The sequence below is a fragment of the Calliphora vicina genome, chromosome 5 (assembly GCF_958450345.1).
Source record: "Calliphora vicina chromosome 5, idCalVici1.1, whole genome shotgun sequence".
In the NCBI taxonomy this organism is placed as follows: domain Eukaryota; kingdom Metazoa; phylum Arthropoda; class Insecta; order Diptera; family Calliphoridae; genus Calliphora; species Calliphora vicina.
The window spans coordinates 16,349,774-16,376,028 of NC_088784.1; the positions used below are offsets into that span (position 1 = coordinate 16,349,774).

The 26,255-nt window shown below is 28.2% G+C and overlaps 2 protein-coding genes across 5 annotated transcripts in view; one reads left to right on the plus strand and one right to left on the minus strand.

Annotated features, from left to right (window-relative positions):
- cnn (centrosomin) overlaps nt 1-26,255 on the plus strand; it is a 77,616-nt gene that overhangs the window by 28,976 nt on the left and 22,385 nt on the right. The window contains exon 2 of one of the 4 annotated variants that reach the window (XM_065510491.1): nt 7,355-8,074. The exons of the other annotated variants lie outside the window; for them this stretch is intronic. Coding sequence (XP_065366563.1) covers nt 7,989-8,074 — 86 coding nt within the window. The 5' untranslated portion in view covers nt 7,355-7,988. The remainder of the gene's footprint in view (nt 1-7,354; nt 8,075-26,255) is intronic. 4 annotated transcript variants of the gene reach the window in all.
- On the minus strand, nt 15,516-16,063 carry LOC135961044 (lysozyme 1). The gene has a single exon (XM_065512512.1). The coding sequence runs from the start codon at nt 15,993-15,995 to the stop codon at nt 15,576-15,578; it is 420 nt and encodes a 139-aa protein (XP_065368584.1). The 5' UTR covers nt 15,996-16,063; the 3' UTR covers nt 15,516-15,575.

A 26,255-nucleotide genomic window follows, 5' to 3' on the forward strand; every position in this document is an offset into this window, starting at 1 on the left:
GGACCTCATTGATGACCTACGATTGAAGCTAAAATTGGGCTACTTAAAGACCTAAGATTGAAGATAAAATTGGACTACATAACGACCTACGATTGAAGGTAAAATTGGGCTATATAAAGACCTAGGATTGAAGCTAAACTTGGACTATATAAAGACCTACGATTGAAGCTAGAATTGGAAGACGTATGAACTATTAAATTTTACCTTTTTGGAGGACCTAGGACCTATTATATTGTTAGATTTTTTTTTTGTATTTTCAAATTACCACCTCCTCTTGCAACACCTTGTATAGAACATAGCAATGCAGTTTTTAACGGCACACTTTTTTGTAAAGAAAAATGTACATATGTATTTGGTTTATTTAAATAATTGTATTTTAAAAACTGGTGCGGGCGTCAAATTGACGTTCAAATTAAATACATTTCAAAAAAATTCACTAAATTTGAATTTAAATAATATTTAAACTAAACACAAGTTTTGTTTATTTTTGATATTTAGTAAAATAATGGAAAATTTCAAATATAATTTTTGCTTCAAATGAACAAAAAAAAACGGTTACTCGTTATTCATTTATGATTACCCGGTATATTTTGCTAACATTAAACAAAATTTCATATTGTTTCAATGTGAAAGGAGTATAAACAAATAATTAAATATTTCTTGATACAAATAAACCAAACAAAAAAAAAATGCGGTGACTCGTTATTCATTTGCGAATACCCGGTATATTTTTAACCAATTTTATATAAAATTTTGTATTGTTTCAAAGGTTTGGCAATATATTACAAATAATTACAACAAAAATGTGGTTACTCGTTATACATTTACGATTACCCGTTATATTTTGCTAACTTTTAACAAAATGTCATATTGTTTCAATGTGTAAGGAATATATAACAAATAATTAAAGATTTGTGGGTACAAATAAACCAACAAAAATATGGTTACTCGTTATTTATTTACGATTACCCGGTATATTTTGCTAATTTAAAACAAAATTTCATATTATTTCAATGTGTAAGGAATATACAACAAATAAGTAAAGATTTTTTGATACAAATAAACCAACAAAAATATGGTTACTCGTTATTTATTTACGAATACCCGGTAAATTTTGGGCTAACTTTATATACAATTTTGTATTGTTTCAAAGGTTTGGCAATATATAACAAATAATTACAATACAAATGTGGTTACTCGTTATTCATTTACAATTACACGGTATATATTGCTAACTTTAAACAAAATTTCATATTGTTTGAAAGTGAAAGTAACATATAACAAATAATTTAAGATTTTTTGGTACAAATAAACCAACAAAAATATGGTTACTCGTTATATATTTACGATTACCCGGTATATTTTGCTAATTTAAAACAAAATTTCATATTGTTTCAATGTGTAAGGAATATATAACAAATATTTATAGATTTTTTAGTACAAATAAACCAACAAAAATATGGTTACTCGTTATTTATTTACGATTACCCGGTATATTTTGCTAATTTTAAACCAAATTTCATATTATTTCAATGTGTAAGGAATATATAACAAATAAGTAAAAATTTTTTGGTACAAATAAACCAACAAAACAATGGTTACTCGATATTCATTTACGATTACTCGGTATATTTTGCTAAATTTACATATATAAAATTTTTATATTGTTTCAAAGGAATTATAACAAATAATTAAAGATTTGTGGTTACAAATAAACCAAAAAAAATGCGGTTACTCGTTATGCATTTACGATTACCCGGTATATTTTGCTAAATTTATATAAAATTTCATGTTGTTTCAAAGTGAAAGGAATATACAACAAATAATTAAAGATTTGTCGTTACAAATTAACCAACATAAATGCAACTACTCGTTATTCATTTACGATTACTCGTTAAATTCTGTTTATTTTAGACAAGAATTTTGATTATTTTTTTTATTTATATTGTACTATTTTTGGGTGCAAAATAACCGGTTAACCGCATATTTTAGTAAAACTAAATATCGGCTACCCGTTATTTTCTAACAGTTACCAGATATTTCACTTTAACTTTCTACGCTTTAAAGCAGAATTTTGATTATTTCAATGCAAATTGAGTTTGATAATAATAGTTAATGATCTTTGTTAAAAACTAACGATTAATCGTTGAACTTTAAACAAGAATTGTGCTAGATGAGTAGAAATATTGAAAATTTCAATGAGTTTTGCAAAAAGAAACTGGTTAACCGATATTCAAATACAATCAAAATATTATTTTTTGACTCAAATCAAACTTCTCTCTAAGTTTGTCTCTTTTTGCTGTCCCCTACTTGTTGCTCTGTTTATTTTGATTTATCTCCCTTGACATTTTACAAATTTGAGATTATTTTGTTTTGTTTGCTGCAACAAACACTAGTGAATTTAACAGTTCGAACATCTAAAGAAAAAATCAGCTGTGTTATCGACCCCAGCTTTTAATGAATTTAATACTCCTTAACCAAGTCGAATTCATTTAACAGGTGTATTCAACCGATCAGCTGGCTATGGTTGTTTGAAAGTTGGAGCTGTCAAATTCACTAGTGTTTGTTGCCACGAATACTACAACAAACGTAAAAGCAACAAAAATAACATTCAAACTTTGACAGCTCCAGCCAACATAAACAAAACCAAATTGCTTGTGGTTTTTGTAAATGTTGTAATTGTTGTAGAATCGACACCACCTTATACTCAATTCGCCTTGTCCTTAACCATGTGTTACCATGACAAAACAAATCCCCTTTGGATTTTTTTTTTCTTCATTCCAAAGGGCTCAAAAGTATATTTTTGTAAAAATAACTATACAAAAAAAACAAGTGCTCTCATAATTATTTATAAAAAAACACACAATTTTCATTCAAAAATAAATGTTTGTGTTTTAGTTTTGCTTAAAAATCTTGATTTTTTGCTAATTTCCAAAAATAAATAAACAACATGTTTGTAGTAGTGCCCCAAAACAATTTATATTGTATTTAATTGAATGACTAGAAAATAAAACTAAATAAAATGGCAGCCAGGCTATAATCAAACAAACAAAAAACCAACAAATCTAACTGCAACAACAACAACCATTACAACATACAAGTACATACTCTCTTACAAGTAAGTGCTAAAAATCTCATTTGGTTGTCATTTTGGCAAGCATTCTTGTTCTTACATCTTTACAGCAATAACAACAACTACAGTGCAATGAAAAAAAGTGTGCTCTAGTTTTTTTCTTGTTGATATTTTTGTTTTTGTCATCATATTCTTACAAGTGAGCAACAAACATGCATTTACACATGAGTACAAGTACGTGTTCTTGTCTAAATACATAATAAAGAGGAGGCCTGTGCATGTTTTAAACATATCTGCCAGTGCCTGGTCCATACTTTATCACAAATGCATTTAATTAATAATAATTTGTTATATTTTTCGTCTAATTTCTAATTCATCATGACTTTCTTCAAAGTGTTGTAAAATTTAAAATGTTGACATGATTTTTTGATGTCTTTAGTTCATAAATATAAATGTGTGAAAATTTTATGCTGAGAAATATTAGAATTTATAACATGAGAAAATTTAATTATTTTTTTGTTCCCAGCAAGCAAATGAGTGTGTGCTTGGGTGCGTATACTTGTGTTTGTAATTTAACACAAATAATATTTCTGTTTTTTTTTTTATTATGTAAAATTTTTACAATATTTTGTATTTAGTTTTCATCTGTAGGATTATTTCAAATTTTGTTTATTTTGGTTAAATGTGGTACAAAAGTGATGGAATGAGATTAAGTCAATAGAACATATTTTTTTGAAAAAAATTGTAAAATTTATTTTCTGAAAGTTCTCGCTTTGCTCCTCGAATAATTTAAATTAAAAGACCTGCAAGTGAAGCTAAATTATGGTTTTGTATAGACCTAAACCCCTACGATTGAATCTAAATTGTGGCTTTATTAGGGCCTTCGATTGAAGCTAAATGCTGACTTTTTACATACCTTTAATTAACCTTTAATTGAAGCCAAATTGTGACTTTATAAAGACTTGCAATTGAAGTTGAAGATTTCCAAAGAAAATTACTTGGCTTTGAAAATATCTACAACTGAATGTTTCATTAGTTATGGGACAAGTTCAATATTGTAACTTTTAGTAGACGATCTACTTTATTTAAGTAGTCGAAGAACAAGTTCAACGATCTGGTAGAGGAACAAACGGAATCGTGGATGTTTAAGTTGTAGAGAAAAAGCTTAATCTTTAAGTAGTCGAGAAACAAGCTTAATCGTGGATCTTTTAGTAGTCAACATTAACAAGCTTAGTCGAAAAAAAGTGGTTGGGGAACAAGATTTCAGTAGTTTCAATCGTGGATATTTTAGAAGCCGAGAAACAAGATAAATCGTGGATATTTCAGCATTCCAGGAACAAGCTCAATCGTTGATATTTCAGTATTAAAATCGTGGATATTTCAGTATTAAAATCGTGGATATTTCAGTATTCCAATCGTGGATATTTCAGTTTTCCAATCATGAATATCTCAGAATTCCAGGAACAAGCTCAATCGTGGATATTTCAGCATTCCAATCATGGATATTTCAGCATTCCAATTGTGGATATTTCAGCATTCCAATCATGGATATTTCAGCATTCCAATTGTGGATATTTCAGTATTCCAATCATGGATATTTCAATATTCCAATCGTGGATATTTCAGTATTCCAATCGTGGATATATCAGCATTCCAATCGTGGATATTTCAGTTTTCCAATCGTGGATATATCAGCATTCCAATCATGGATATTTCAGTATTCCAATCGTGGATATTTCAGCATTCCAATCGTGGATATTTCAGTATTCCAATCATGGATATTTCAGCATTCCAATCGTGGGTATTTCAGTATTCCAATCATGGATATTTCAGCATTCCAATCGTGGATATTTTAGTATTCCAATTATGGATATTTCAGCATTCCAATCGTGAATATTTCAGTATTCCAATCATGGATATTTCAGCTTTCCAATCGTGGATATTTCAGTATTTCAATCATGGATATTTCAGCATTCCAATCGTGGATATTTCAGTATTCCAATCATGGATATTTCAGCATTCCAATCGTGGATATTTCAGCATTCCAATCTTGGATATTTCTGTATTCCAATCATTAATATTTCAGCATTCCAATCGTGGATATTTCAGCATTCCAATCGTGGATATTTCAGTATTCCAATCATGGATATTTCAGCTTTCCAATCGTGGATATTTCAGTATTCCAATCATGGATATTTCAGCATTCCAATCGTGAATATTTCAGTATTCCAATCATGGATATTTCAGCTTTCCAATCGTGGATATTTCAGTATTCCAATCGTGGATATTTCAGTATTCTAATCGTGGATATTTCAGTATTCCAATCGTGGAATACTGAAATCCAATCGTGGATATTTCAGTATTCCAATCATGGATATTTCAGCATTCCAATCGTGGATATATCAGCAATCCAATCGTGGATATTTCAGTATTCCAATCATGGATATATCAGCATTCCAATCGTGGATATTTCAGTATTCCAATCGTGGATATTTCAGTATTCCAATCGTGGATATATCAGCAATCCAATCATGGATATTTCAGTATTCCAATCATGGATATTTCAGCATTCCAATCGTGGATATTTCAGTATTCCAATCATGTATATTTCAGCATTCCCAGCGTGGATATTTCAGTATTCCAATCATGGATATTTCAGCATTCCAATCGTGGATATTTCAGTATTCCAATCATGGATATTTCAGCATTCCAATCGTGGATATTTCAGCATTCCAATCGTGGATATTTCAGTATTCCAATCATGGATATTTTAGCATTCCAATCCAGTATTCCAATCATGGATATTTCAGCATTCCAATCGTGGATATTTCAGTATTCCAATCATGGATATTTCAGCATTCCAATCGTGGATATTTCAGCATTCCAATCGTGGATATTTCAGTATTCCAATCATGGATATTTTAGCATTCCAATCCAGTATTCCAATCATGGATATTTGAGCATTCCAATCATGGATATTTGAGCATTCCAATCGTGGATATTTCAGTATTCCAATCATGGATATTTCAGCATTCCAATCGTGGATATTTCAGTATTCCAATCGTGGATATTTCAGTATTCCAATCATGGATATTCCAGCAATCGTGGATATTTCAGTATTCCAATCATGGATATTTCAGTATTCCAATCATGGATATTTCAGAATTCCATGAATAAGCTCAATCGTGTATATTTCAGCATTCCAATAGTGGATATTTCAGTATTCCAATCATGGATATTTCAGCATTCCAATCGTCGATATTTCAGTATTCCAATCATGGATATTTCAGAATTCCAGGAATAAACTCAATCGTGGATATTTCAATATTCCAATCATGGATATATTATTATTCCAATCATGGATATTTCAGAATTCCAGGAACATGCTTAATCGTGGATATTTCAATATTCCAATCATGGATATTTCAGTATTAAATTTTTCCATAATTTAATTAAATTAGGGAGAATGTTTTGTAAATCACTTTGATATAAATTTGATTTAGTTTTTTTTTAAATACTGGGTTTATAGGTCAGAAACAATTCTCTTTTCTTAATTTTGTTTAATAACTTTAACTTGTTGTTATTTAAGCAAAGTTTAATATTAGAAACAGTTCTCATTTTAAAAATTGTTTATTTGGTGGTGGGTGGTTCAAAAGAGTGCGTTCATAAATGCTGTAAATAAGTAAAGCCAAAGATTGCAGTGCTTCAAAAACAAATTGTGGCATCATTGTCAACCATTTGCAATAGAAACCGTTTGACGTATGGCAGTGATGCCAAGTATACAGTGATGCCAAGTATGTAGTGATGCCAAATATTACTGTATTTACGAAAGTAACCCAAAAAATATACTTTTTGATAATTGAAATGAATTTAAATAAGAAATAAATGAATTTATTTTTAAACGGATTAATCATTATTTCTTTCTATGTTAAGTTTTAATTAGTTTATTATTACATTTTAGAATATGTAGTGGTATTTATTAAAATTGAAAGTGTTTTGTTTGAATATTTTCTTATTTAAAGTCAGCCAAAACTTAAATCGACATTGACAGTTGTATTTTTTTTTTATAAATTATTTCAAATTATTTTCTATTTAAATTCACTTTTTCTTTAGTAATTAAACGAAATAAGTGTGAATAAACTCGTGTCAAATATTCTCTACATTGGCAAACGTTTTTTATGGTAGAAACGAACAACAACAACAACAAAAAAGCAAAAGACCTACAACCAATTAAAACAAATTAGATGTAGTTGTTTATTTTTATAAAATTTCTAATTCTAGATCAAACAAAAACAACCACAATTAGTGAACGAAACACACACAAAAACTACAAGGAACCAACACAGCAACGATCAAATAAATGATCCCTTAACAGCAATACTACATGGTTTTATTTGAATCCAAACGGCAAATGCCTGTGGCAAACACGCTACACACCGGACTCACTCATCGTTTTTTTTTTCTGTTTTAATGCTGCGTGTGTGATCAAAATTTTTTAAGTGACTCATGCTGCTGCATCATCATATGCCTGCAACAACGCAACAACTTAATTTAATTAGATTGAAATATAAAATTCAAACTGAAATTTCAAAAAAACGCAAAAGAAGAAAATAATAAAAAACAAACAGCAAAAACATATCACAAATGAAATCATTCATTTAAAATATACAAAAAAAAAAAGGAAACAAAACAACAAATTCAATTTCAATATTAATGAAAGCGAAAAAAAAGCAATTGAAACCAAAGATTTAAAACTACAACAAGACAACAAAATAAAAGAAACCAAAGAGTCTGAAAATTTAAAAAAAGAAATATTGAAAATATTTAAATTAGCTTCCACCAAAAAAAAAAAACAATCAAAATAATTTTGATTATCTTAATAAGTAGATTAATATTTATAATTAATGCCTTAAATATGTCGGGTATATTTCGTAGTAATTCAACCTCGAATCATACCAATGATTCAACGCCCAATAAACGTTTTTCTTTCAGTGCATTTTGGTAAGCTTTTAAAATTTATTTTCTTTTCATTTATTTATATTTATTTATTTTAACATATTTTGCATGCTTAATTATTAAAAATACTTTATGACCTCTTATTTGTTTATTAGGTTTTTTTGCGCAGCTAACCTCAAGCGGTTAACCATTAACCGATTATTTTTTCAAACATTTTCTATTTATGAATACTTTTCTTACGCATAGCAAACAAATGTTAAAACTAATTTCATTTATAAGCCGAAAACCACAACTATGTGTGTGTTAAATACATAAGCAAATGGTTACCCGGTTAATAGTAATGGGTACTCGGTTATTTTTTCATTATAAAAATTTTGAATCGTTAAAGCAAATAGAAAATTGAAGAAAAAAAGGAAATTAATGATTATTTGGGTAATGGTTTCCCGGTTACTTTTTGCCAAAAAAATTATTTCAAAATTTATTATGTAATATCGAAGATTTAAGAAAAAAGTAAACAAAACATTATTTCGTAACGGTTACCCGGTTAACCGAATAAGAATTATTCGAATAACGGTTAATCAGTTACTTTTTGCCAAAAATCTTTAAAAATATTGAATATTTCTACACGTACATTCAAATGTTCATTTAAAGTGTTCTCCGCTACTGATTAAACATTAAGAATTAACGGGTAACCGATTTTTTTCACAAAAATTTTATAATTTTGAAATATTTTTCTTTCCAAAATCTTAAGAAATTTGTCAGAAGAATGAAAATATACGAAAAATTATTCGGCTAACGGTTATCTGTTCAATATAATATGAACTAATCGAATAACGTTAGGTACCCGGTTACTTTTTCTTGAATAAAATTTTGAATTATTAAAAAAAAATTAAAGATTATTAGGGTTACGGTTATGAAAAAAAAATTAGAATCGTTAAAATATGGAAAATAGAATTATTCGAATAACGATTAACCAGTTACTTTTTGTCAAAAATATTGAATATTTCTACTTATAGTAAAATTCTAGTTTGAAGTGTATTTAGATCAAATTAATTAACGATTAATCGTTTAGAAATATCGAGTAATCGCATTTTTTTCAGAAAAAATTTATAATTTTTCAATATTTTTCTTTCCAAAATCTTAAGAAATTTGTCAGAAGAATGAAAAGAAATGAACAATTATTCGGGTAATGGTTATCTGATTAATAGAATATAAAATAAACGAATAACGATGGGTACTCGATTACTTTTTCTTGAAGAAAATTTAGAATCATTAAAATATATAAAACATTTAAGAAAGAAATGAATTAAAAGATTATTAGGGTTATGGTTACCCGGTTAATCGAATAAAAATTATACGAATAACGGTTAACCAGCTATTTTTTTGCCAAAAATCATTAAAGATGTGGAATATTTCTATTCCTACAATAAAATTCTTGTTTTAAGTGTATTTAGCTCAAATAAATTAACGATTAATCGTTTATATATATCGGGTAACCGTATTTTTTTTTCAGAAAAATGTTATAATTCTTCAATATTTTTCTTTCCAAAATCTTAAGAAATTTGTCAGAAGAATGAAAAGAAACTAAAAATTATTCGGGTAACGGTTATCTGGTTATCGGTTATAAAATAATCGAATAACGAGGGTTACTCGGTTACTTTTTCTTGAACAAAATTTAGAATCATTAAAAGAAGTTAAAAATTGGGGAAAAAAAATTAAACTAAATATTATTAAGGTTATAGTTAACCGGTTAATCGATTAAATATTAAACGAATAACGGTTAACCAGCTACTTTTTGCCAAAATTTTTAGAAATATTAAATATTTCTACTCTTATAGTAAATTTCTTGTTTGAATTGTATTTAGCTAAAAGCAATTAACGATTACTCGTTACAAATAAGGGGTAACCGATTTGTTTTCATAAAAATTTTGTAATTTTTAAATATTTTTCTTTCTAAAATATGAAAAACCATTCCCCAGAATAGTGAAATTCCTCAATACCTCAATACAAATTAATCGAATAGCTATAGGTACTCGGTTACTTTTTCATAAACAAAATTTTGAATCATTAAAATAAGTAAAATATTGCAGAAAAAATTTATTTTAAGATTATTAATGTTACGATTACCCGGTTAATCGATTAAATATTATACGAATAACGGTTATCCACCCAGCTACTTTTTCATTTTTAAACAGTAATTATTTTGTTTGTGGCAACAAATCATTAAATTGAAAAAAAATCATATTAATTTAATGGTTAACCATTGAAGAATATCGAGTAACCGGTATTTTTTTCATTAAAAATATTTTCATTTGTACAGAAAAATCCCTAATTATTTGTGATATACTCCAATTAATTTGTGCTAATACAAAATTTTGTTTAAATTTGCTAAAATTTACCGGGTATTTATAAATGAATAACGGGTAACCACATATTTTTTTTGTTCATTTTTAACAAAAAATGCTTAATTATTTCTTATTTTGAAACAATACACAGTTTTGTTTAAAGTTACCGAAATATAGCTACAAGAAAATAACGATTAATCGTTGAGAAATAACGGGTAACCGGTTTTTTCCAAAATTTTTTTTAATTTTTCAATAGTTTTCTTTACAAAATCTTAAGAAATTTTTCCAAAGAATGAAAAGAAACGAACAACTAACAAAATTTTGTTTAAATTTGGTAAAATTTACCGGGTAATTATAAATGAATAACGGGTAACCACATATTTTTTTTGTTAATTTGCAACAAAAAATTTTGAATTCTTTCTTTGAAACAATACACAGTTTTGTTTAAAGTTACCGAAATATACTGGGTAATTGTAAATGAATAACGGGTAACCACCCGATCAACAAATCTTTAATTAATTGTAAATTATGCCTATTATTTGGAAATAATACAATATTTTGTTTAAAATTATCAAAATATAACTTGTTGTATTTACATCGATTACTTATTTCCCAACAACCGATTATTTTCTTACACTATTCTATGGGTTTCTTTTAAATAGCCTGCATGTGCAAGCGATAACATTGTTTACATTTTAGCTTTTTTTTGTATAAATTTATTTATTTGTACGACTACTACCCAATAGACGACAACGACGACGACGTATTTTAAATTTATTTATAAAATTCATTTGATTTCAAGCAAATAATCACTTTGTAAAGAAGTCATCAACAGTCTATAAAACTCTATTACAATAAAAAAAAAATACATTCATGTTGAATGCGAGTACTACGAAGGAACAATTTGAGGGAATTATTTCAAATTAATTTAAGAGATTTTTTGCTAATTTATTTGAAAATTGCAAGTTATAAAATTCTCACTTAAATTAGAAAGAGAAGTTTGTTGTTTTTTATGTTAATTATGATAGAATTAATTCTCAGAATTTATAAATAATTAGGAAATTTTAGTTTAATTTATTTTAAATTTTATTTTAATACTTATTTGGTGATTTTTAAACAACATTATCTTTAAAATGAATGTATAACGGAAGTTTGTGTCACATTTGAAATAAAAAAAAATGGAAACATTGAAACTCAGTCAAGCAGAAAAACTTGGGATTGATTTATATATTTTTAGGCTTTTATTTGAAGACATTTAAATTTAGATTACAACTGTATATTTGGACTTAAAAAAAAGTTTTTTTTATAAGTTGTTTTACACCATTTAATCAAAAATTTTTTTTACAGGAAACTAGTTATAGAACTAGTTACTTGACTAGTGTTAAGAGTATAAAGACCGGTTTTAGTTCTAATACTTTATAAATATAATTTTAGAGGGGGGAACTGATAAAATCTAAAGATTATTACGGTTTTTTTTTTTAAATCATTGTAATGTGGAATATTTATTTTTGTTTGATCTTAAACTAAACATTTAGAAAAAATGGTTACCCGTTTTTTTTTTATTAAAACATTGTGTAATTTTTCAATATTTTTCTTTCCAAAATCTTAAGAAATTTGTCCGAAGAATGAAAAGAAACGAAAAATTATTCGGGTAACGGTTATCTAATTAATATAACAGATTTAGCTAAAAATAATTAATAATTACTCGTTTAAAAATAACGGGTAACCGATTTTTTTTTTCACAAAAATTGTATAATTTTTCAATATTTTCCTTTCTAAAATCTTAAGAAATTTTCCAGAAAATAAACTAAAAATTATTCGGGTAACAGTTATCTGATTAACAGAATATAAACTAAACGAAGAACGATGGGTATCTGGTTACTTTTTCTAGAACAACATTTTGAATTATTAAAATAAGTAAAATATTGGAGAAAAAAGGAAACTAAAGATTATTAGGGTTGTGGTTATCCGGTTAATAGATTAAATATTATACGAATAACGGTTAACCAGCTACTTTTTTTTGTCAAAAAAATCATTGGAAATATGGAAAATTAATACTCCTATAGTAAAATTCTTGTTTGAGGTGCATTCAGCTTAAATTAATTAACGATTAATCATTTAGAAATAACGGGTAACCGATTTTTTTTTTTTATAAAAATTTTGAAGTTTTTCAATATTTTCCTTTCTAAAATATTAAGGAAACATTTCCCAGAAGAGTGAAAACAAACTAAAGTTTAGTTGGGTAACGGTTACCCGGTTAATTGAATAAGAATTATTCGAATAATGATGGGTACTCGATTAGTTTTTTTATGAAAATAAAATAGAATCGTTAAAATATGTAAAATATTGAAGAAAAAAAGGAAACTAAAGATTATTAGGTTTACGATTACTCGGTTAACCGAATAAAAATTATACGAATAACGGTTAACAAGATACTTTCTGAAAAATCATGGAAAATAATGAATATTTTTTATTCTTATAGTAAAAATCTTGTTTAAAATGTTTATAGCTACAAGAAAATAACGATTAATCGTTTAGAAATAACGGGTAACCGTTTTTTCCATTTTTTTTTTATATTTTCAATAGTTTTCTTTACAAAAACTTAAGAAATTTGTCCAAAGAATGAAAAGAAACGAACAATTATTGGGGTAACGGTTATCTGATGAATAGAATATAAACTAATCGAATAATGATGGGTATCCGGTTACTTTTTCTTGAACAAAATTTTGAATCATTAAAATATGTAAAATATTTGATAAAAATTAAAAAATTAAAGATTATAAGGGTTTCGGTTACTCGTTAATAGGGTAATTGAATAAGAATTATTCGAATAACGATGAGTACTCGATTAGATTTTTACGAAGAAAAAAATTAGAATCGTTAAAATATGTAAAATATTGAAGAAAAAAAGGAAACTAAAGATTATTAGGGTTACGGTTACCCGGTTAAGCGAATAAAAATTATACGAATAACGGTTAACAATATATTTTTTTTGCAAAAAATCATTGAAAATATTGAATAATTATATTCATACAGTAAAATTCTTGTTTAAAGTGTTTATTAATACAAGAAATTAACAATTAATCGTTTAGAAATAACGGGTAACCGTTTGTGTTTCCAAAAATTTTGTAATTTTTCAATAGTTTTCTTTACAAAATATAAAGACATTTGTTATAGAGAATTAAAAAAAATCTAAAGATTATTCGGGTAACTGTTACCCGGTTAACTGATTATTTGAAATTAACAAAATCGGGTATGACAGTACCACGCAATGACGAATAATGACTTTTCCATGAAACAAATTTAGAATAGTTAAAATAAATTAAATATTGAACAACAAACGAAATTAAAGATTATTAGGGATTCGGTTATCCGGTTAATCGAATAAGAATTATTCGAATAAGGGATAAATATTAACAACAATCATTAAAACAATTTAATATTTCTACTCATTCATACATATTCTTATTTTTGTAATTTTTATTACCAAATGAAATTAAATCTTTATTGTTTTTTTTCATTATGAAATTATATTTTCTTTATAATGTGACTCACTGTACTTTGCCGCTATTTTTTCCTATAAAATCCATTTAAAACTCCATAAAATATGCATTTGTTTATGTTTTGGAACTCGACCACAGGTATTGGCAACAAAAATAAACAGTTTTCGGAGAAATTAATGCTTTGTTTATGACTCTTAAGTAGTTTTAAATGATTTTCTTTATATTTCTATAAAAAAAATCAAACTCTAATAAAATGGCTGGCCAACTCTATGGGCTGTCTTAATATTATGTTTATTTAAGGGTTACAATCAAAGTGCCCCCAATATTTTGTTTTGATAATGCAATTGACGTTTTTTTTTTAGAAAAAAGCTTTTGTTTAGAATTGTTCTTTACTAAAATCTCTTATAGAATTTGTTTTTATACTTAAATTAAATCGTTTTCCATTATCACTAATTTTGAAAAAAACCAAAACAATTGTTTACAGCGGCCTGCAATAGATTTCTCAATTGTTTTTAGTAAGAAAAATGTTTAAACAATAGCTTTCCTAGCAAATGTTCTCTTCTATTTTGTTTATTTTACTATACTGACCAGCTTGTTTGGTTTCTAGGTATTTTTTTTTTAATAAAAAGAAATATTTTGATAAGAAAACCAACCACACACACACACGAATCTATAAATAATTATATGCAGTAATTTATGAGTAAATTACAAAGGAAGCTACCAGCTGCAGGCGTTATTTATGAGAACAAAATGAAATTTGATTTTACAAAATAAGCAAAATGTAGTATTAAAATTTATTTTACTTTTTTCTTTTTTAATTTTTTATATTGAAACTTTTTTAAAAAGTATCAAAAGTTAATAAAACAATAGAAAAATGTGTAAAGATCCAGATAAAATGTAAATATTTTAAGTCTCCTCTGGTTCAATTAATATTTGGACCTGTTCTATCCATACATTTTATATTTATTTCGTTTTCCTCGAGTTTTTACTTTCATTGTTTACTTCTTCTTCTTGATAAAAATCTCATTCACATTTTAATCCCTAACAGCTGGTTTTGTTTACCTTTTGAATGTTGCCATATCAAAATGAAAAGCAAACACTGGAAATTGTTACGGTAACATCAGGGCTGTCAAATTCAGTACTCTTGTTATTTTGCTTATCATTTTGATAGGAAAAAATTGCTAAAATACCGATTAATCCAAAAATATACAAAATTAGAGTACATTTAATATAAAAAACTACAGGAAATTGTTTCAGTATCATCAGAGTGGGTATATAACGCTATATTAATTCGGACATACAATGGATCATAATCGGGAAAAATATTTTTGAACCCGAGTTTTTTTTCACCAAAAAATCAGCCCAATTATGAATAAAAACTCCCCCGGGAGTAATTTTTCCTATTCAAATTCAATGGGAAAAAACTCCCAGGGAACAAACTCCCGGTGAATTTTTTATTCATAATTGGGCTGAATATTTTCAATCTTTATCTTAAATTATACTTTGGTGAAGGGTATATAAGATTCGGCACATCTGAATATAGCTCTCTTACTTGTTATTACACAATTTAAAAAATTCTTACCTTAATTCCCAATTAAGTAATTGCTTCAAATCCACAACAAAAAAAACGACACCAAGTTTAACAATATTTCTTACAAAATCAACATCCGTTTATTTTTTGATTAATTTAATTGCTTCTCAGCCAAAACAATATTCAATATCACTTAAACTCGTTGACGTTTCATTGCAATACACCCCATACACCGACCAGGCCGACCAGCCCTGCTGTTTCAATATTATGCGAGCACATCTTACCGCCTGCGTTATATCGTCCAGCAGCAACTGGGAACAATTCAAATTACATTCGTTGGCCGAATAGAATAAATCTTTAGATTTATTTTGTTCTTGCGGTTGACACCAATATTTATCGCTAATTTGAAAAATGCCATAATCGTAGGAACCATCTAAATTACGTTTGCCAATGGCATCGGTATTGAAGCGACTCTCATATTCCGCTATACACGACCACATTGGTAATTCCATTTTGGGCACGTCCAATATATACAGTTGACCTGCAAATTCACATGGCTGTAGTCGGCGCGTCTGCGCAATATGCATAAATTTACAAAACGTCACAAATATGCAAATATGGTAAAGAACACGTGCTAAACTGACATTACAATAATGACGACAACGCAGGCGTTGGCAACGACAGTAATATGAGTTTTTAGAATTTTTATTAGGTTTTGTTAACATTTTATTAAATCTTTTTTTTGTTATTTTGAATGAATGAATGCATTCAACGTTTAGCTGCAGTTGTTTGTTAGTGAATGAATGAATAAAATAATGTTTTTTAGATATTTTTAGTTACTCTCCTACAATTGTTTTATACTTTATTAATTTTAGCATACAATAAACAATATTTTCTTCTTGTTTTTTTTTGTTAGTCTATTGTTTAAGTTAATTTAATTATTAAACAATATAAACTTATGACCAGAAACCGGTTTCAATTTTCAACATAGATTAAACAGATTCTTAAATTTCTGTTGCACTTTTTTTCGAGTGCTTTTAAAGTTTAACCCCTTGGGAAACAATTTTCAAATGCAGTGTAAAACATAATTAAAGCGTCTGGCGATAAAACAATTATATGAAATTAATAAAATAAAACCACTATTTAAGACATTTCTGATGAGTTCAAGCAGCTTTAAGATGTTTTGCAAAAATCCTGCTTTAATAGAATGTTTATGACTGGCGGTGAATCGAGAAAAAAAGCAGTTGCCTTTTGGAATCTCTCAATTCAGTCTCTTTATTCAGTCTTAGGTTATGTTAGGTTACGTGGGTTGCATGCAATTTAGCGATTTCATTCTGCGGCCTTTTGACCCATTTATGGTCCCTGTGGCCCATGGATAAACTTGTCCTATTATGCTGAGAATCATACATTAAAGGAGAATAGTTTCCCTTCCTAATTTCGATGGCTATCGGTTTCATGTGGTCCCTGTGACAACCAACCGGTACTTCTAATAAATTTGATCATGAAAAAGATCACTACCATGATCATGATGTAGTAGTCTACGCTCTTTTAAGGTCGTGCTGTCACATAGAAGGTGTGTACTGATTCTTCCTCCTCTTCATCTAAACAACTTCTACAATAGCTATAACGTGGGTAACCCATACGTTCCGACATGTGTCCAATCATACAGTGCCCAGTTATTATACCCTTAAGAAGCCTAATCGAATTCCTACCAAGAGACAAAAGAGTCATGGTCCTATCCTGGGCCAAAACTTTCTGAATATTTTAATTTAGTATTAAAAAATTCCCGGGAATGAAAAGAATTTTTAATTTCCTCCCGGGAAAGGAAAAATTCCGGGAAATTAGGCGGAATTTTCACTAGAGTTTAGAGTCCAAAATTACGCCGTCATATTTGGATTCAATTGAAATCTTCAGTGATGGAGGTCTAAATTCTGACATTTTATATCTTCTGGTCAACACCTAAGTCAGCTAATGTATCAACGCACCCTTTATATCCAAGAAATATGCCATAGAAGATCTTCAATGATAGGTGTTTAGTTCGCTTCAATTAAAGGTCTTTATACAGTCTTAGTTTGCGTCCATCGTAGGTCTTTAGTTTGTCTTAATCGAAGAGCCTTAATTTGCTTCAATTCAATACAGTCTTAGTTTGAGTGATAGGTGTTTAGTTTGCTTCATTTGAAGGTCTTTATACAGTCTTAGTTTGCTTCGATCATAGGTCTTTAGTTTGATTCATTTGCTGGTCTTTATACAGTCTGAGTTTACTTTAATCGTAGGTCTTCAGTTTGTTTCAATTGTAACTCTTTATACAGTCATAGTTTTCATCAATCGTAGGTCTTTTTAAAGTATTAGTTTTGCCTTAGTTTACTTTAATCCAAATTTTTAGTTAAAATTCGAGGTTGTCACAGAATCCAATCATTGTCGGAATCGGTTTTGAAAACGACAGAAAAAGTCTTGTGAAATCGAAAGTTATCGGTTTTATATCCGATCTAGAATTTAATTCTTTATCGATTAAATAATAAATTACATTGGATTTCATAAGACAAAAGTACATTTTTTGTCGATTCCGACAATGACAACCCCGATTATCGGCTGTTTCAATTCCAAAGCATTGCAAAAGTGCTGCCACATTTATTAATGCACTAATTTGGCAGCACTGCAGTTTATCGTAAAAGCCAACTTGGCCTCACTGGTTTACGTCAAGCGTATTTTAGTATCGAGATGCCATACATTTTTTGCAATAAACGCTTAATTTTAGGTTCTGAGGCGAAAAAAAGTTGTGAATCACTGGAATAATAAGGCACACATTTATCTAAATTGAGCTTCATACAGTGACTTTTGATAAACAATTTGTTTTTGTTAGTTCTTTTTTTTTCATCTCAAAATTCATAGACAGTATTTTTTATAAAGAAAAATAAAGCAAATATTTTTATAATTCTTTTTACTATGTTTTTTATTCTCAAAACACATTTAGTAACCCTTGTTTTTATAGAATTTTTATGTCTCTATCGTAGATATTTATGTCATATTTGTCTTTATTACAAACATAAATACACATGTTTAAATATTTAGTAACAAATTTAGGGTGTTGTTCTAAAACTAGTTTTTTTTTATTATCATTATTATTTATTAATAAATAATAATCTTGTAGTTGTTTGTTCTCATTTAAACAGCCAACTTAGGCTTAAACTTAAACAAACTAAATTATGCATTCTTAGTACAAATTCAGAAATTCTAAATCAAACATCATTTGCAAAAATGTTTTGCAAATTTCTCAATAATTTACCAAAAATCTATTGGTTAATTATTATATTTTATAATAGTTTCCTAGTATGTGATACACGCATTTTAAAACGCTGTGACTTGGCCAGAGAAATGTTACGTTTGGGCATTGACAAAATAGAACTTGCCACCTGGTGTTGCATAGCCCAATTTGAGAGTAAATTGAATACCACGGCGGTGGGAAAACTAAATGGTAATTGGTCAAATGATTATGGACTCTTTCAGGTCAGTGATCGTTATTGGTGTCAATCTAGACAATCACGGCCATCGGCCAATTTGTGTCAAATCAAATGTCAATCTCTGCTAAGTGACAATATAGCCGAAGCGGTTAAATGTGCTCAATATGTAAAGAAACGTCAAGGTTGGCAAGCTTGGGCTGCTTATAATGGCCGTTGCCATAAATTGAAAACGTTGCCGTCCATAGAGGAATGTTTTTAGTTTGACGAAAATGTAGCAACTACAAATGTTTAAGAAAAAATAAAATAAAATTAAAAAAAAAATAACAAGAACAAGATCATTTTACTTTCTATAGAAACAAGTGTTTTATTTTGAGGATGATGAAGTAAGGGAAAGCGGGCGGGCGGTATAAATAATGTACAGAATTTTGTTGTGTGCAAGCAACGTCTTTGAAACAATGCCCTACTGTCTAAAGAGTGATAAATTAAGACAGCTTTATCTTTTTTCAACAGAATGTTACAACGTATAATGCATTAAAATTACAAACAACAAAATAAATACATAAACAAATTTTTTATTATTGTTTTTTTTGTTGCTGTTATATTAAATTTATTATACATAATTTTCATTCATGTCTTAAGCATGAAGTGGAAATTTTTTTGTTGTTCCATTTTTTATGTGCGAATTGAAATGTTTCATATTTCGCCAAATGTTTTTTTGTATCCAGTTTTTCATACAATAATTTTTCTGTAACTCAAAATTCTTATTCCTTATCGTTTATTAAATTTTTTTGTAGGCCATTTATCTCATCAATTTCATAATTTTCTTTAAATATTTGGAATTTATGCTGTTTTTTTATTACAAATTCAATATTTTTATTTTTAAATTCTAGTAAAATACAAAGTAATTTTTGTTAGAATGCAAGTGTTTAGGATTTTAATGAGAATTGTTTTTTTTTTAAATGGGAAATAAGTAATGAAATTTATAGAAATATTTGGCAGACTTTATGGCATAAGATTTGCAAAGAAATTGGGAAATTTATAAATAATTTTTCTATAATTCAAACTGAGATAAACAATAATTTGTGCAGGCATATTTGACATTATATATTTGCATTCTAAATTTGCTTTCAATAGGGACTTCCGAATTTTGACAATTGATAACGGTCATATTATTAATGCAACATCTGTCAAATTATCTGTCAACATAAGCCAACACAAGCCATGACATCGGTCAAATTCAGCCAGAGTCATGGAAAATTGGACATTTCTGATGTACACCTCCCTGTAAAACCACGGCGGACATATGCCCGATGTTATAATCCATACATAATGACATCGATAGGCCTTTCAAACCAATAAAGTACTGGTACATTTTGTTTTATTTAAATTATAAGACAATTGAAAGTCTTCAAACAGTCTTAGTTTGCTTCAATCGTAGGTCTTTAGTTTGCTCCAATCGTAGGTCTTTATACAGTCTTAGTTGACTCCAATCATAGGTCTTTAGTTTGCTTCTATCGCTGACCTTAACTTTAAGCAATAGAAAAAGGTAACTTTAACTATAACGGCAAGTTGTAATAATGGCCCTTAGTTTACTTCAAATGTAACTCTTTAGTTTTCTTCAATTGTAGCCATCGTTGGACTCTATACAGTCTTAGTTGGCTACAATCATACGTCTTTAGTTTACTTCAATCGTTGGTTTTTAGTTTGCTTTCATCGCTGGTATTTATACAGTCTTAGTTAAGTTTAATCGTAGCTCTTTATACAGTCTTAGTTGACTCCAATCATAAGTCTTTAGTTTGCTTCTATCGCTGGTCTTTCAGTCTTAGTTTGCTTCAATTGAAGATCTTTATACAGTCCAATTTGATTCAATGTTATTACATCAATCGAGGGTCTTTATAAAGTCCAATTTAATTCAATCTTATTATATCAATCGTGGATCTTTATACTGTTCAATTTGATTCAATCTTATTACATTAATCGTCCAATTTGATTCAATATTAATACAAAAATCGTGGGTCTTTATACAGTCCAATTTTATTCAATCTTATTGTATCAATCGTGGTTTTTATACAGTCCAATTTCATTCAATCTTATTACATCGATCGTGGGTCTTTATACAGTCCAATTTGATTCAATCGTATTACATCAGTCGTGGGTCTTTATACATTCCAATTTGATTCAATCTTATTACATCAATCGTGGTTTTTTATACAGTCCAATTTGATTCAATGTTATTACATCAATCGAGGGTCTTTATACAGTCCAATTTAATTCAATCTTATATCAATCGCGGATCTTTATACTGTTCAATTTGATTCAATCTTATTACATTAATCGTCCAATTTGATTCAATATTAATACAAAAATCGTGGGTCTTTATACAGTCCAATTTCATTCAATCTTATTACATCAATCGTTAGTCTTTATAAAGTCCAATTTGATTAAATTTTATTACATCAATCTTGTGTCTTTATACATTCCAATTTCATTCAATCTTAGTACATCAATCGTGGGTCTTTATACATTCCAATTTGATTCAATCTTATTACATCAATCATGCGTCTTTATACATTCCAATTTGATTCAATCTTATTACATTAATCGTCCAATTTGATTCAATATTAATACAAAAATCGTGGGTCTTTATACAGTTCAATTTCATTCAATATTATTACATCAATCGTGGGTCTTTATACAGTTTAGTTTGATTCAATATTAATACATCAATCGTGGGTCTTTATACAGTCCAAGTTCATTCAATCTTATTACATCAATCGTGGGTCTTTATACAGTCCAATTTCATTCAATATTAATACATCAATCGTGGGTCTTTATACAGTCCAATTTGATTCAATCTTATTACATCAATCGTGGGGACTTTATACAGTCCAATTTCATTCAATCTTATTACATCAATCGTGGGGGTTTATACAGTCCAATCTGATTCAATCTTATTACATCAATCGTGGGTCTTTATACAGCCCAATTTGATTCAATCTTATTACATCAATCGTGGGTCTTTATACAGTCCAATTTAATTGAATCTTATTACATCAATCGTGGGTCTTTATACAGTTCAATTTCATTCAATATTATTACATCAATCGTGAGTCTTTATACAGTTTAGTTTGATTAAATTTTATTACATCAATCGAGGGTCTTTATACAGTCCAATTTCATTCAATCTTAATACATCAATCGTGGGCCTTTATACAGTCCAATTTGATTCAATATTATTACATCAATCGTGGGTCTTTATACAGTCTAATTTGATTCAATCGTAGGTCTTTACGTCCAAAGGGTGCTGTGGCTTAATTGGTTAGCGCGTTTGATCATTAAGCATGATATGGTATTTGTGGCCTGGGTTCGATTCCCAGCCGCAGCCAATCAACAACATCAGTTTATAATAATTATTAGTTTACTAATAACTAATATTTATCACAGCGCCCTCATTCGGTGATATAACACTAAAACGCCACCGAAGTAAAATAATAAAATAAAGGTTGTTGGCTTGACTAAGGCGCCATCTCACCACCAGAGGCGCTGCAACCTGCACTAATAACAAACATAACGCGCAATTGCAGAGTTGTTAAATAAAAGCTTTTCTCCTCCTTTCACCACCTTTTCCTCTACACTCTATTCCCTTTCCAAAGAAAGTAACACATTTATATATAGGCATAATTAATTGCCTGAGTGTTACTTCTCTTTTAAAAAAAAAAAAATTTAAGCTTTAATCGTAGGTCTTTATATAGACTTTAGTTGCTGCAATCGTAACTATTTATCTTGTTCTTGGACCTTTGTACAGTACAATTTCATTACATCAATTAAAATATCAAATTTTAAATGATAAATGTTGATAAGTAACCTTTGACTTCAAATTGAATCCCTTATTTCCCATCTCTGCATAACTGACATCAAACATTTAAACAAACCATCTGGTAGCTCTTGCTTCTATCAAATATGGTGAACAACAAAATGTTGCCAATACATTTTTTTATTTACAATAACTAAAGTAGCATATTTTAGTTTTAGATGTTTTTATACCAGATTTTCTTAAATTTCTTGTGATGTTTTTTTAATTTCTGTTATTTATACAAGTCCTTAAAGCAAAATCACGTGTTTTTATTTGAAATTTCTTAAACAACTGAGACAAATGTGTTGGTTTTTGTGTTTTTTGTTGTTGTCATGATTTTAAACAGCTCTCCAGCATTTGAAATGTCTGTGCTTGGCAGGCGTTACATTTACTTTTCTGTGAATTAGACATGTTACATGGTTGATCTTTTTAGTTTTTTTTTGTTTTTAATTTCAGAAATAAAAACTATTTTTAAACACACACATTTCATGCTTGAGAACATGTTTTTTGTTTTCATATTTTTAAATAGAATTTGTTTAAGGGCTGGCAATACACATCTGCTCAAAATAATAGATACACCAAAATTTATTTTTTAAAAACGAAAAAAATAATGGTATATTGTAAAATTATAAAAAAATTCAGTCGATTTTTATTTATAGTTAAAAGGAGAGTAAAAAACAAAAACAAAATATTTCATAATTAATAATAAATATTATAAAGTAAATTAAATTTCTTAAATTTCGAAAAATTTGGTGCTCATAATAATAGATACATTTTTAAAAATTCTTATTAAACAAAAGCTAATAAATTTTATCTTAAAAAAATTAGTTTATTATTAAAGTAAAGCTAGTATCCAGTATATCCACCTTTGTTTTGTAAAAATTTCTCCACTCTTCTGGGCATACTGGATATCAAGTTCTGACACTTCTCCAATGGAATCTCGTACCATATTTTTTGCGTTTTCTCCCATAAATCGTCTTTATTTTTGAAAACTTCCTTCGAAAGCCTTATCTTTAATTCACTCCACAAGTTTTCTATTGGGTTTAAATCAGGGGATTGGCTGGGCCAGCTTAAAACAGGTACGTTATTCTCCAAGAACCATTTTTTAACTAATCTTGAACTATGTTTTGGGTCGTTGTCCTGCTGGAATGTCCATATTAATGGCATATTTTCCGATGCATATGGAAGCATTACGTTTTCCAATATGTCTCTATACCCACTAGCATTCATGGTATCTTCTATTCGGAATATCGGACCAACACCATTCCATGAAAAGCAACCCCAAACCATTATGTTTCCCCCGCCATGTTTTACCGTATTTTTTGTAAATTTAACGTGGAATTCTTTTCCTTTTGGTCGGCGTACATTTCTTTGGCAGTCGTTTCCAAACAAATTTATTTTTGTTTCGTCGCTCCATAAAATATTTCTCCATTTTTTTTCGCCTTCACACCCGGACCATTGTAAGTGCTCTTTAGCAAATTCTAATCTTGTCTTGATATTTTTTTGGCGCATTAGTGACACTTTTCTGGCAATTTAGCTTGTAAAAGACGACGACGAACTGTTTGTGGACTGATTTCGTTACATAGCTCCGCAGAAATAGCTTTCGATGATATGAAAGGGTCTTTTTTAACCATAAGGACGATCCGCCTATCTGTTTCTGGACTGGTTTTCTTTGGTCTACCGCGAGTTTCTCTTTTTTGTTTTTTAGATAAAGCATTTTGGACAAAATGTAAAGATCTTCCTATGCTCTTTGCTATTTCCCGTAATGATTTTCCTTGATTTCTCATCGTTTGAACAATTTTTTTCTCATCTTCGGTACAATGATGATTTCGTCCCATTTTCTTCAAAAGAGTCCTATTTTTTATAAAATTGTTGCTAAAATTTTAATTATACTTACTGTTTCACGTAAATAGGAACAAAAAATTGCACAAAAAAAAAATTGTATATAAACAAATTACAAATTACTGATGTGTATCTATTTTTATGAGCAAATAATTTTTTGTAATTCAAATAAATTCGTTTTTAAAAATCAACATGAAAGCAAATAGTTGCCAGATTTTTGACTGACATGACATTGCCAGATAGAAATTTTAATAATATGATGTATTCTTAACGCTTGCGAGGAAATTTTCAATGTTACCGCCATTTAAATTTTTTCCAATTAGGTGTATCTATTATTTTGAGCAGATGTGTATGTGATAAACAGGGAAACCGGAAATATGCTCTAAAAAAAGCGTTTTAGGCGCTTTAAATATGCAGTAAAAACTTTAAAATATGCTCTTAAAATTTAAAAAATATGCTCTTAAAAAAACAAACTTTTACATAATTTTTAACCAAAAAAAATTTACTTAAATTTTCAAATAAAAATCGTTGTCTATTGGATCTGAAAATATTTTTATACATAGAAAATGTTCTTTCGACATCAACTGATGTCACAGGAGCAAATTTAAAAGACAATATTTCTTTAACACTTAGAACGGTTAAGTTTGAATTAGAACTAAAATTTGATATTTAGATGGAGCTATTATTAAAATTGTGCTTATTTTATATTAAAACAAGAGAGCTATATTCGTCTGTGCCGAATCTTATATACCCTTCACCAAATTATACTTCAAAATAAAAAATTTAAATATTTTTAGGTGAACAAAATTTTTTTTTCACTTTTTTAATTTTTTGGAAAAAAAAATTTTTTTTTTTTTAGGTGAAATTTTTTTTCAGTTTTTTCATTTTTTGGATAAAAAAATTTTTCAAATTGTTATTTTAAATTTAAAAAAAAAATTTCTGTTTTTTAATTTTTTTTTTTGGTTGAAAGCCATCTATTTTTCAATTTTGAATTTTAAACAAAGGAAGTAAAAACCTGTAACACAACAGCGAAAAATAAGTAAGACAAAATTTGTTTTTGATAAAGTCAAAATATGCTATTAAACAGTAAAATATGCTCTAAAAACGCAAAATATGACATAAATATGCTCTTAAAACAAATATATGCAAAAATATGTATTTAAGGGTAAAATATGCAAAAATATGCACTAACAAATCGATGCCAAAATTCTTAAATAGTTCTGAAACGTGTAAATATCTTATCCATGTGCTCATTAGACTCACCAGAAAAAACATGCATTTGCATATTTTGGTTTCCCTGGTGATAAACAAAAACCTTGAGGAATAATTGAAATTAAAAGAAAATTAACGCCTTTAAGTCTAATAAAAACGCTTAAATTTAAAATTAACTCTTAAAATTTTATTTTATAAGGAAAATTTTTCCATTTTATTTAACAAAAGATTTTAAATTGCTGCCTAATAAAATCATGATTTATAAAAGAATCTTTTGTTGTTGTTTTTTTTTTAAAATTAAATTATGAATTTCTTTAGCATGTGTATCTTTTCATAAGTCTTTTTTGAGTGCAAAAAACATCACTTGATGATGACAAATGTTGGATGCTGGACAATTTAAATAATTGTTATATGAGGTCATTTTATTAAAAAAAAATTTGCGTTTTTTTTATGAGTTTGTACATAATTAAGTTATTTTTTTG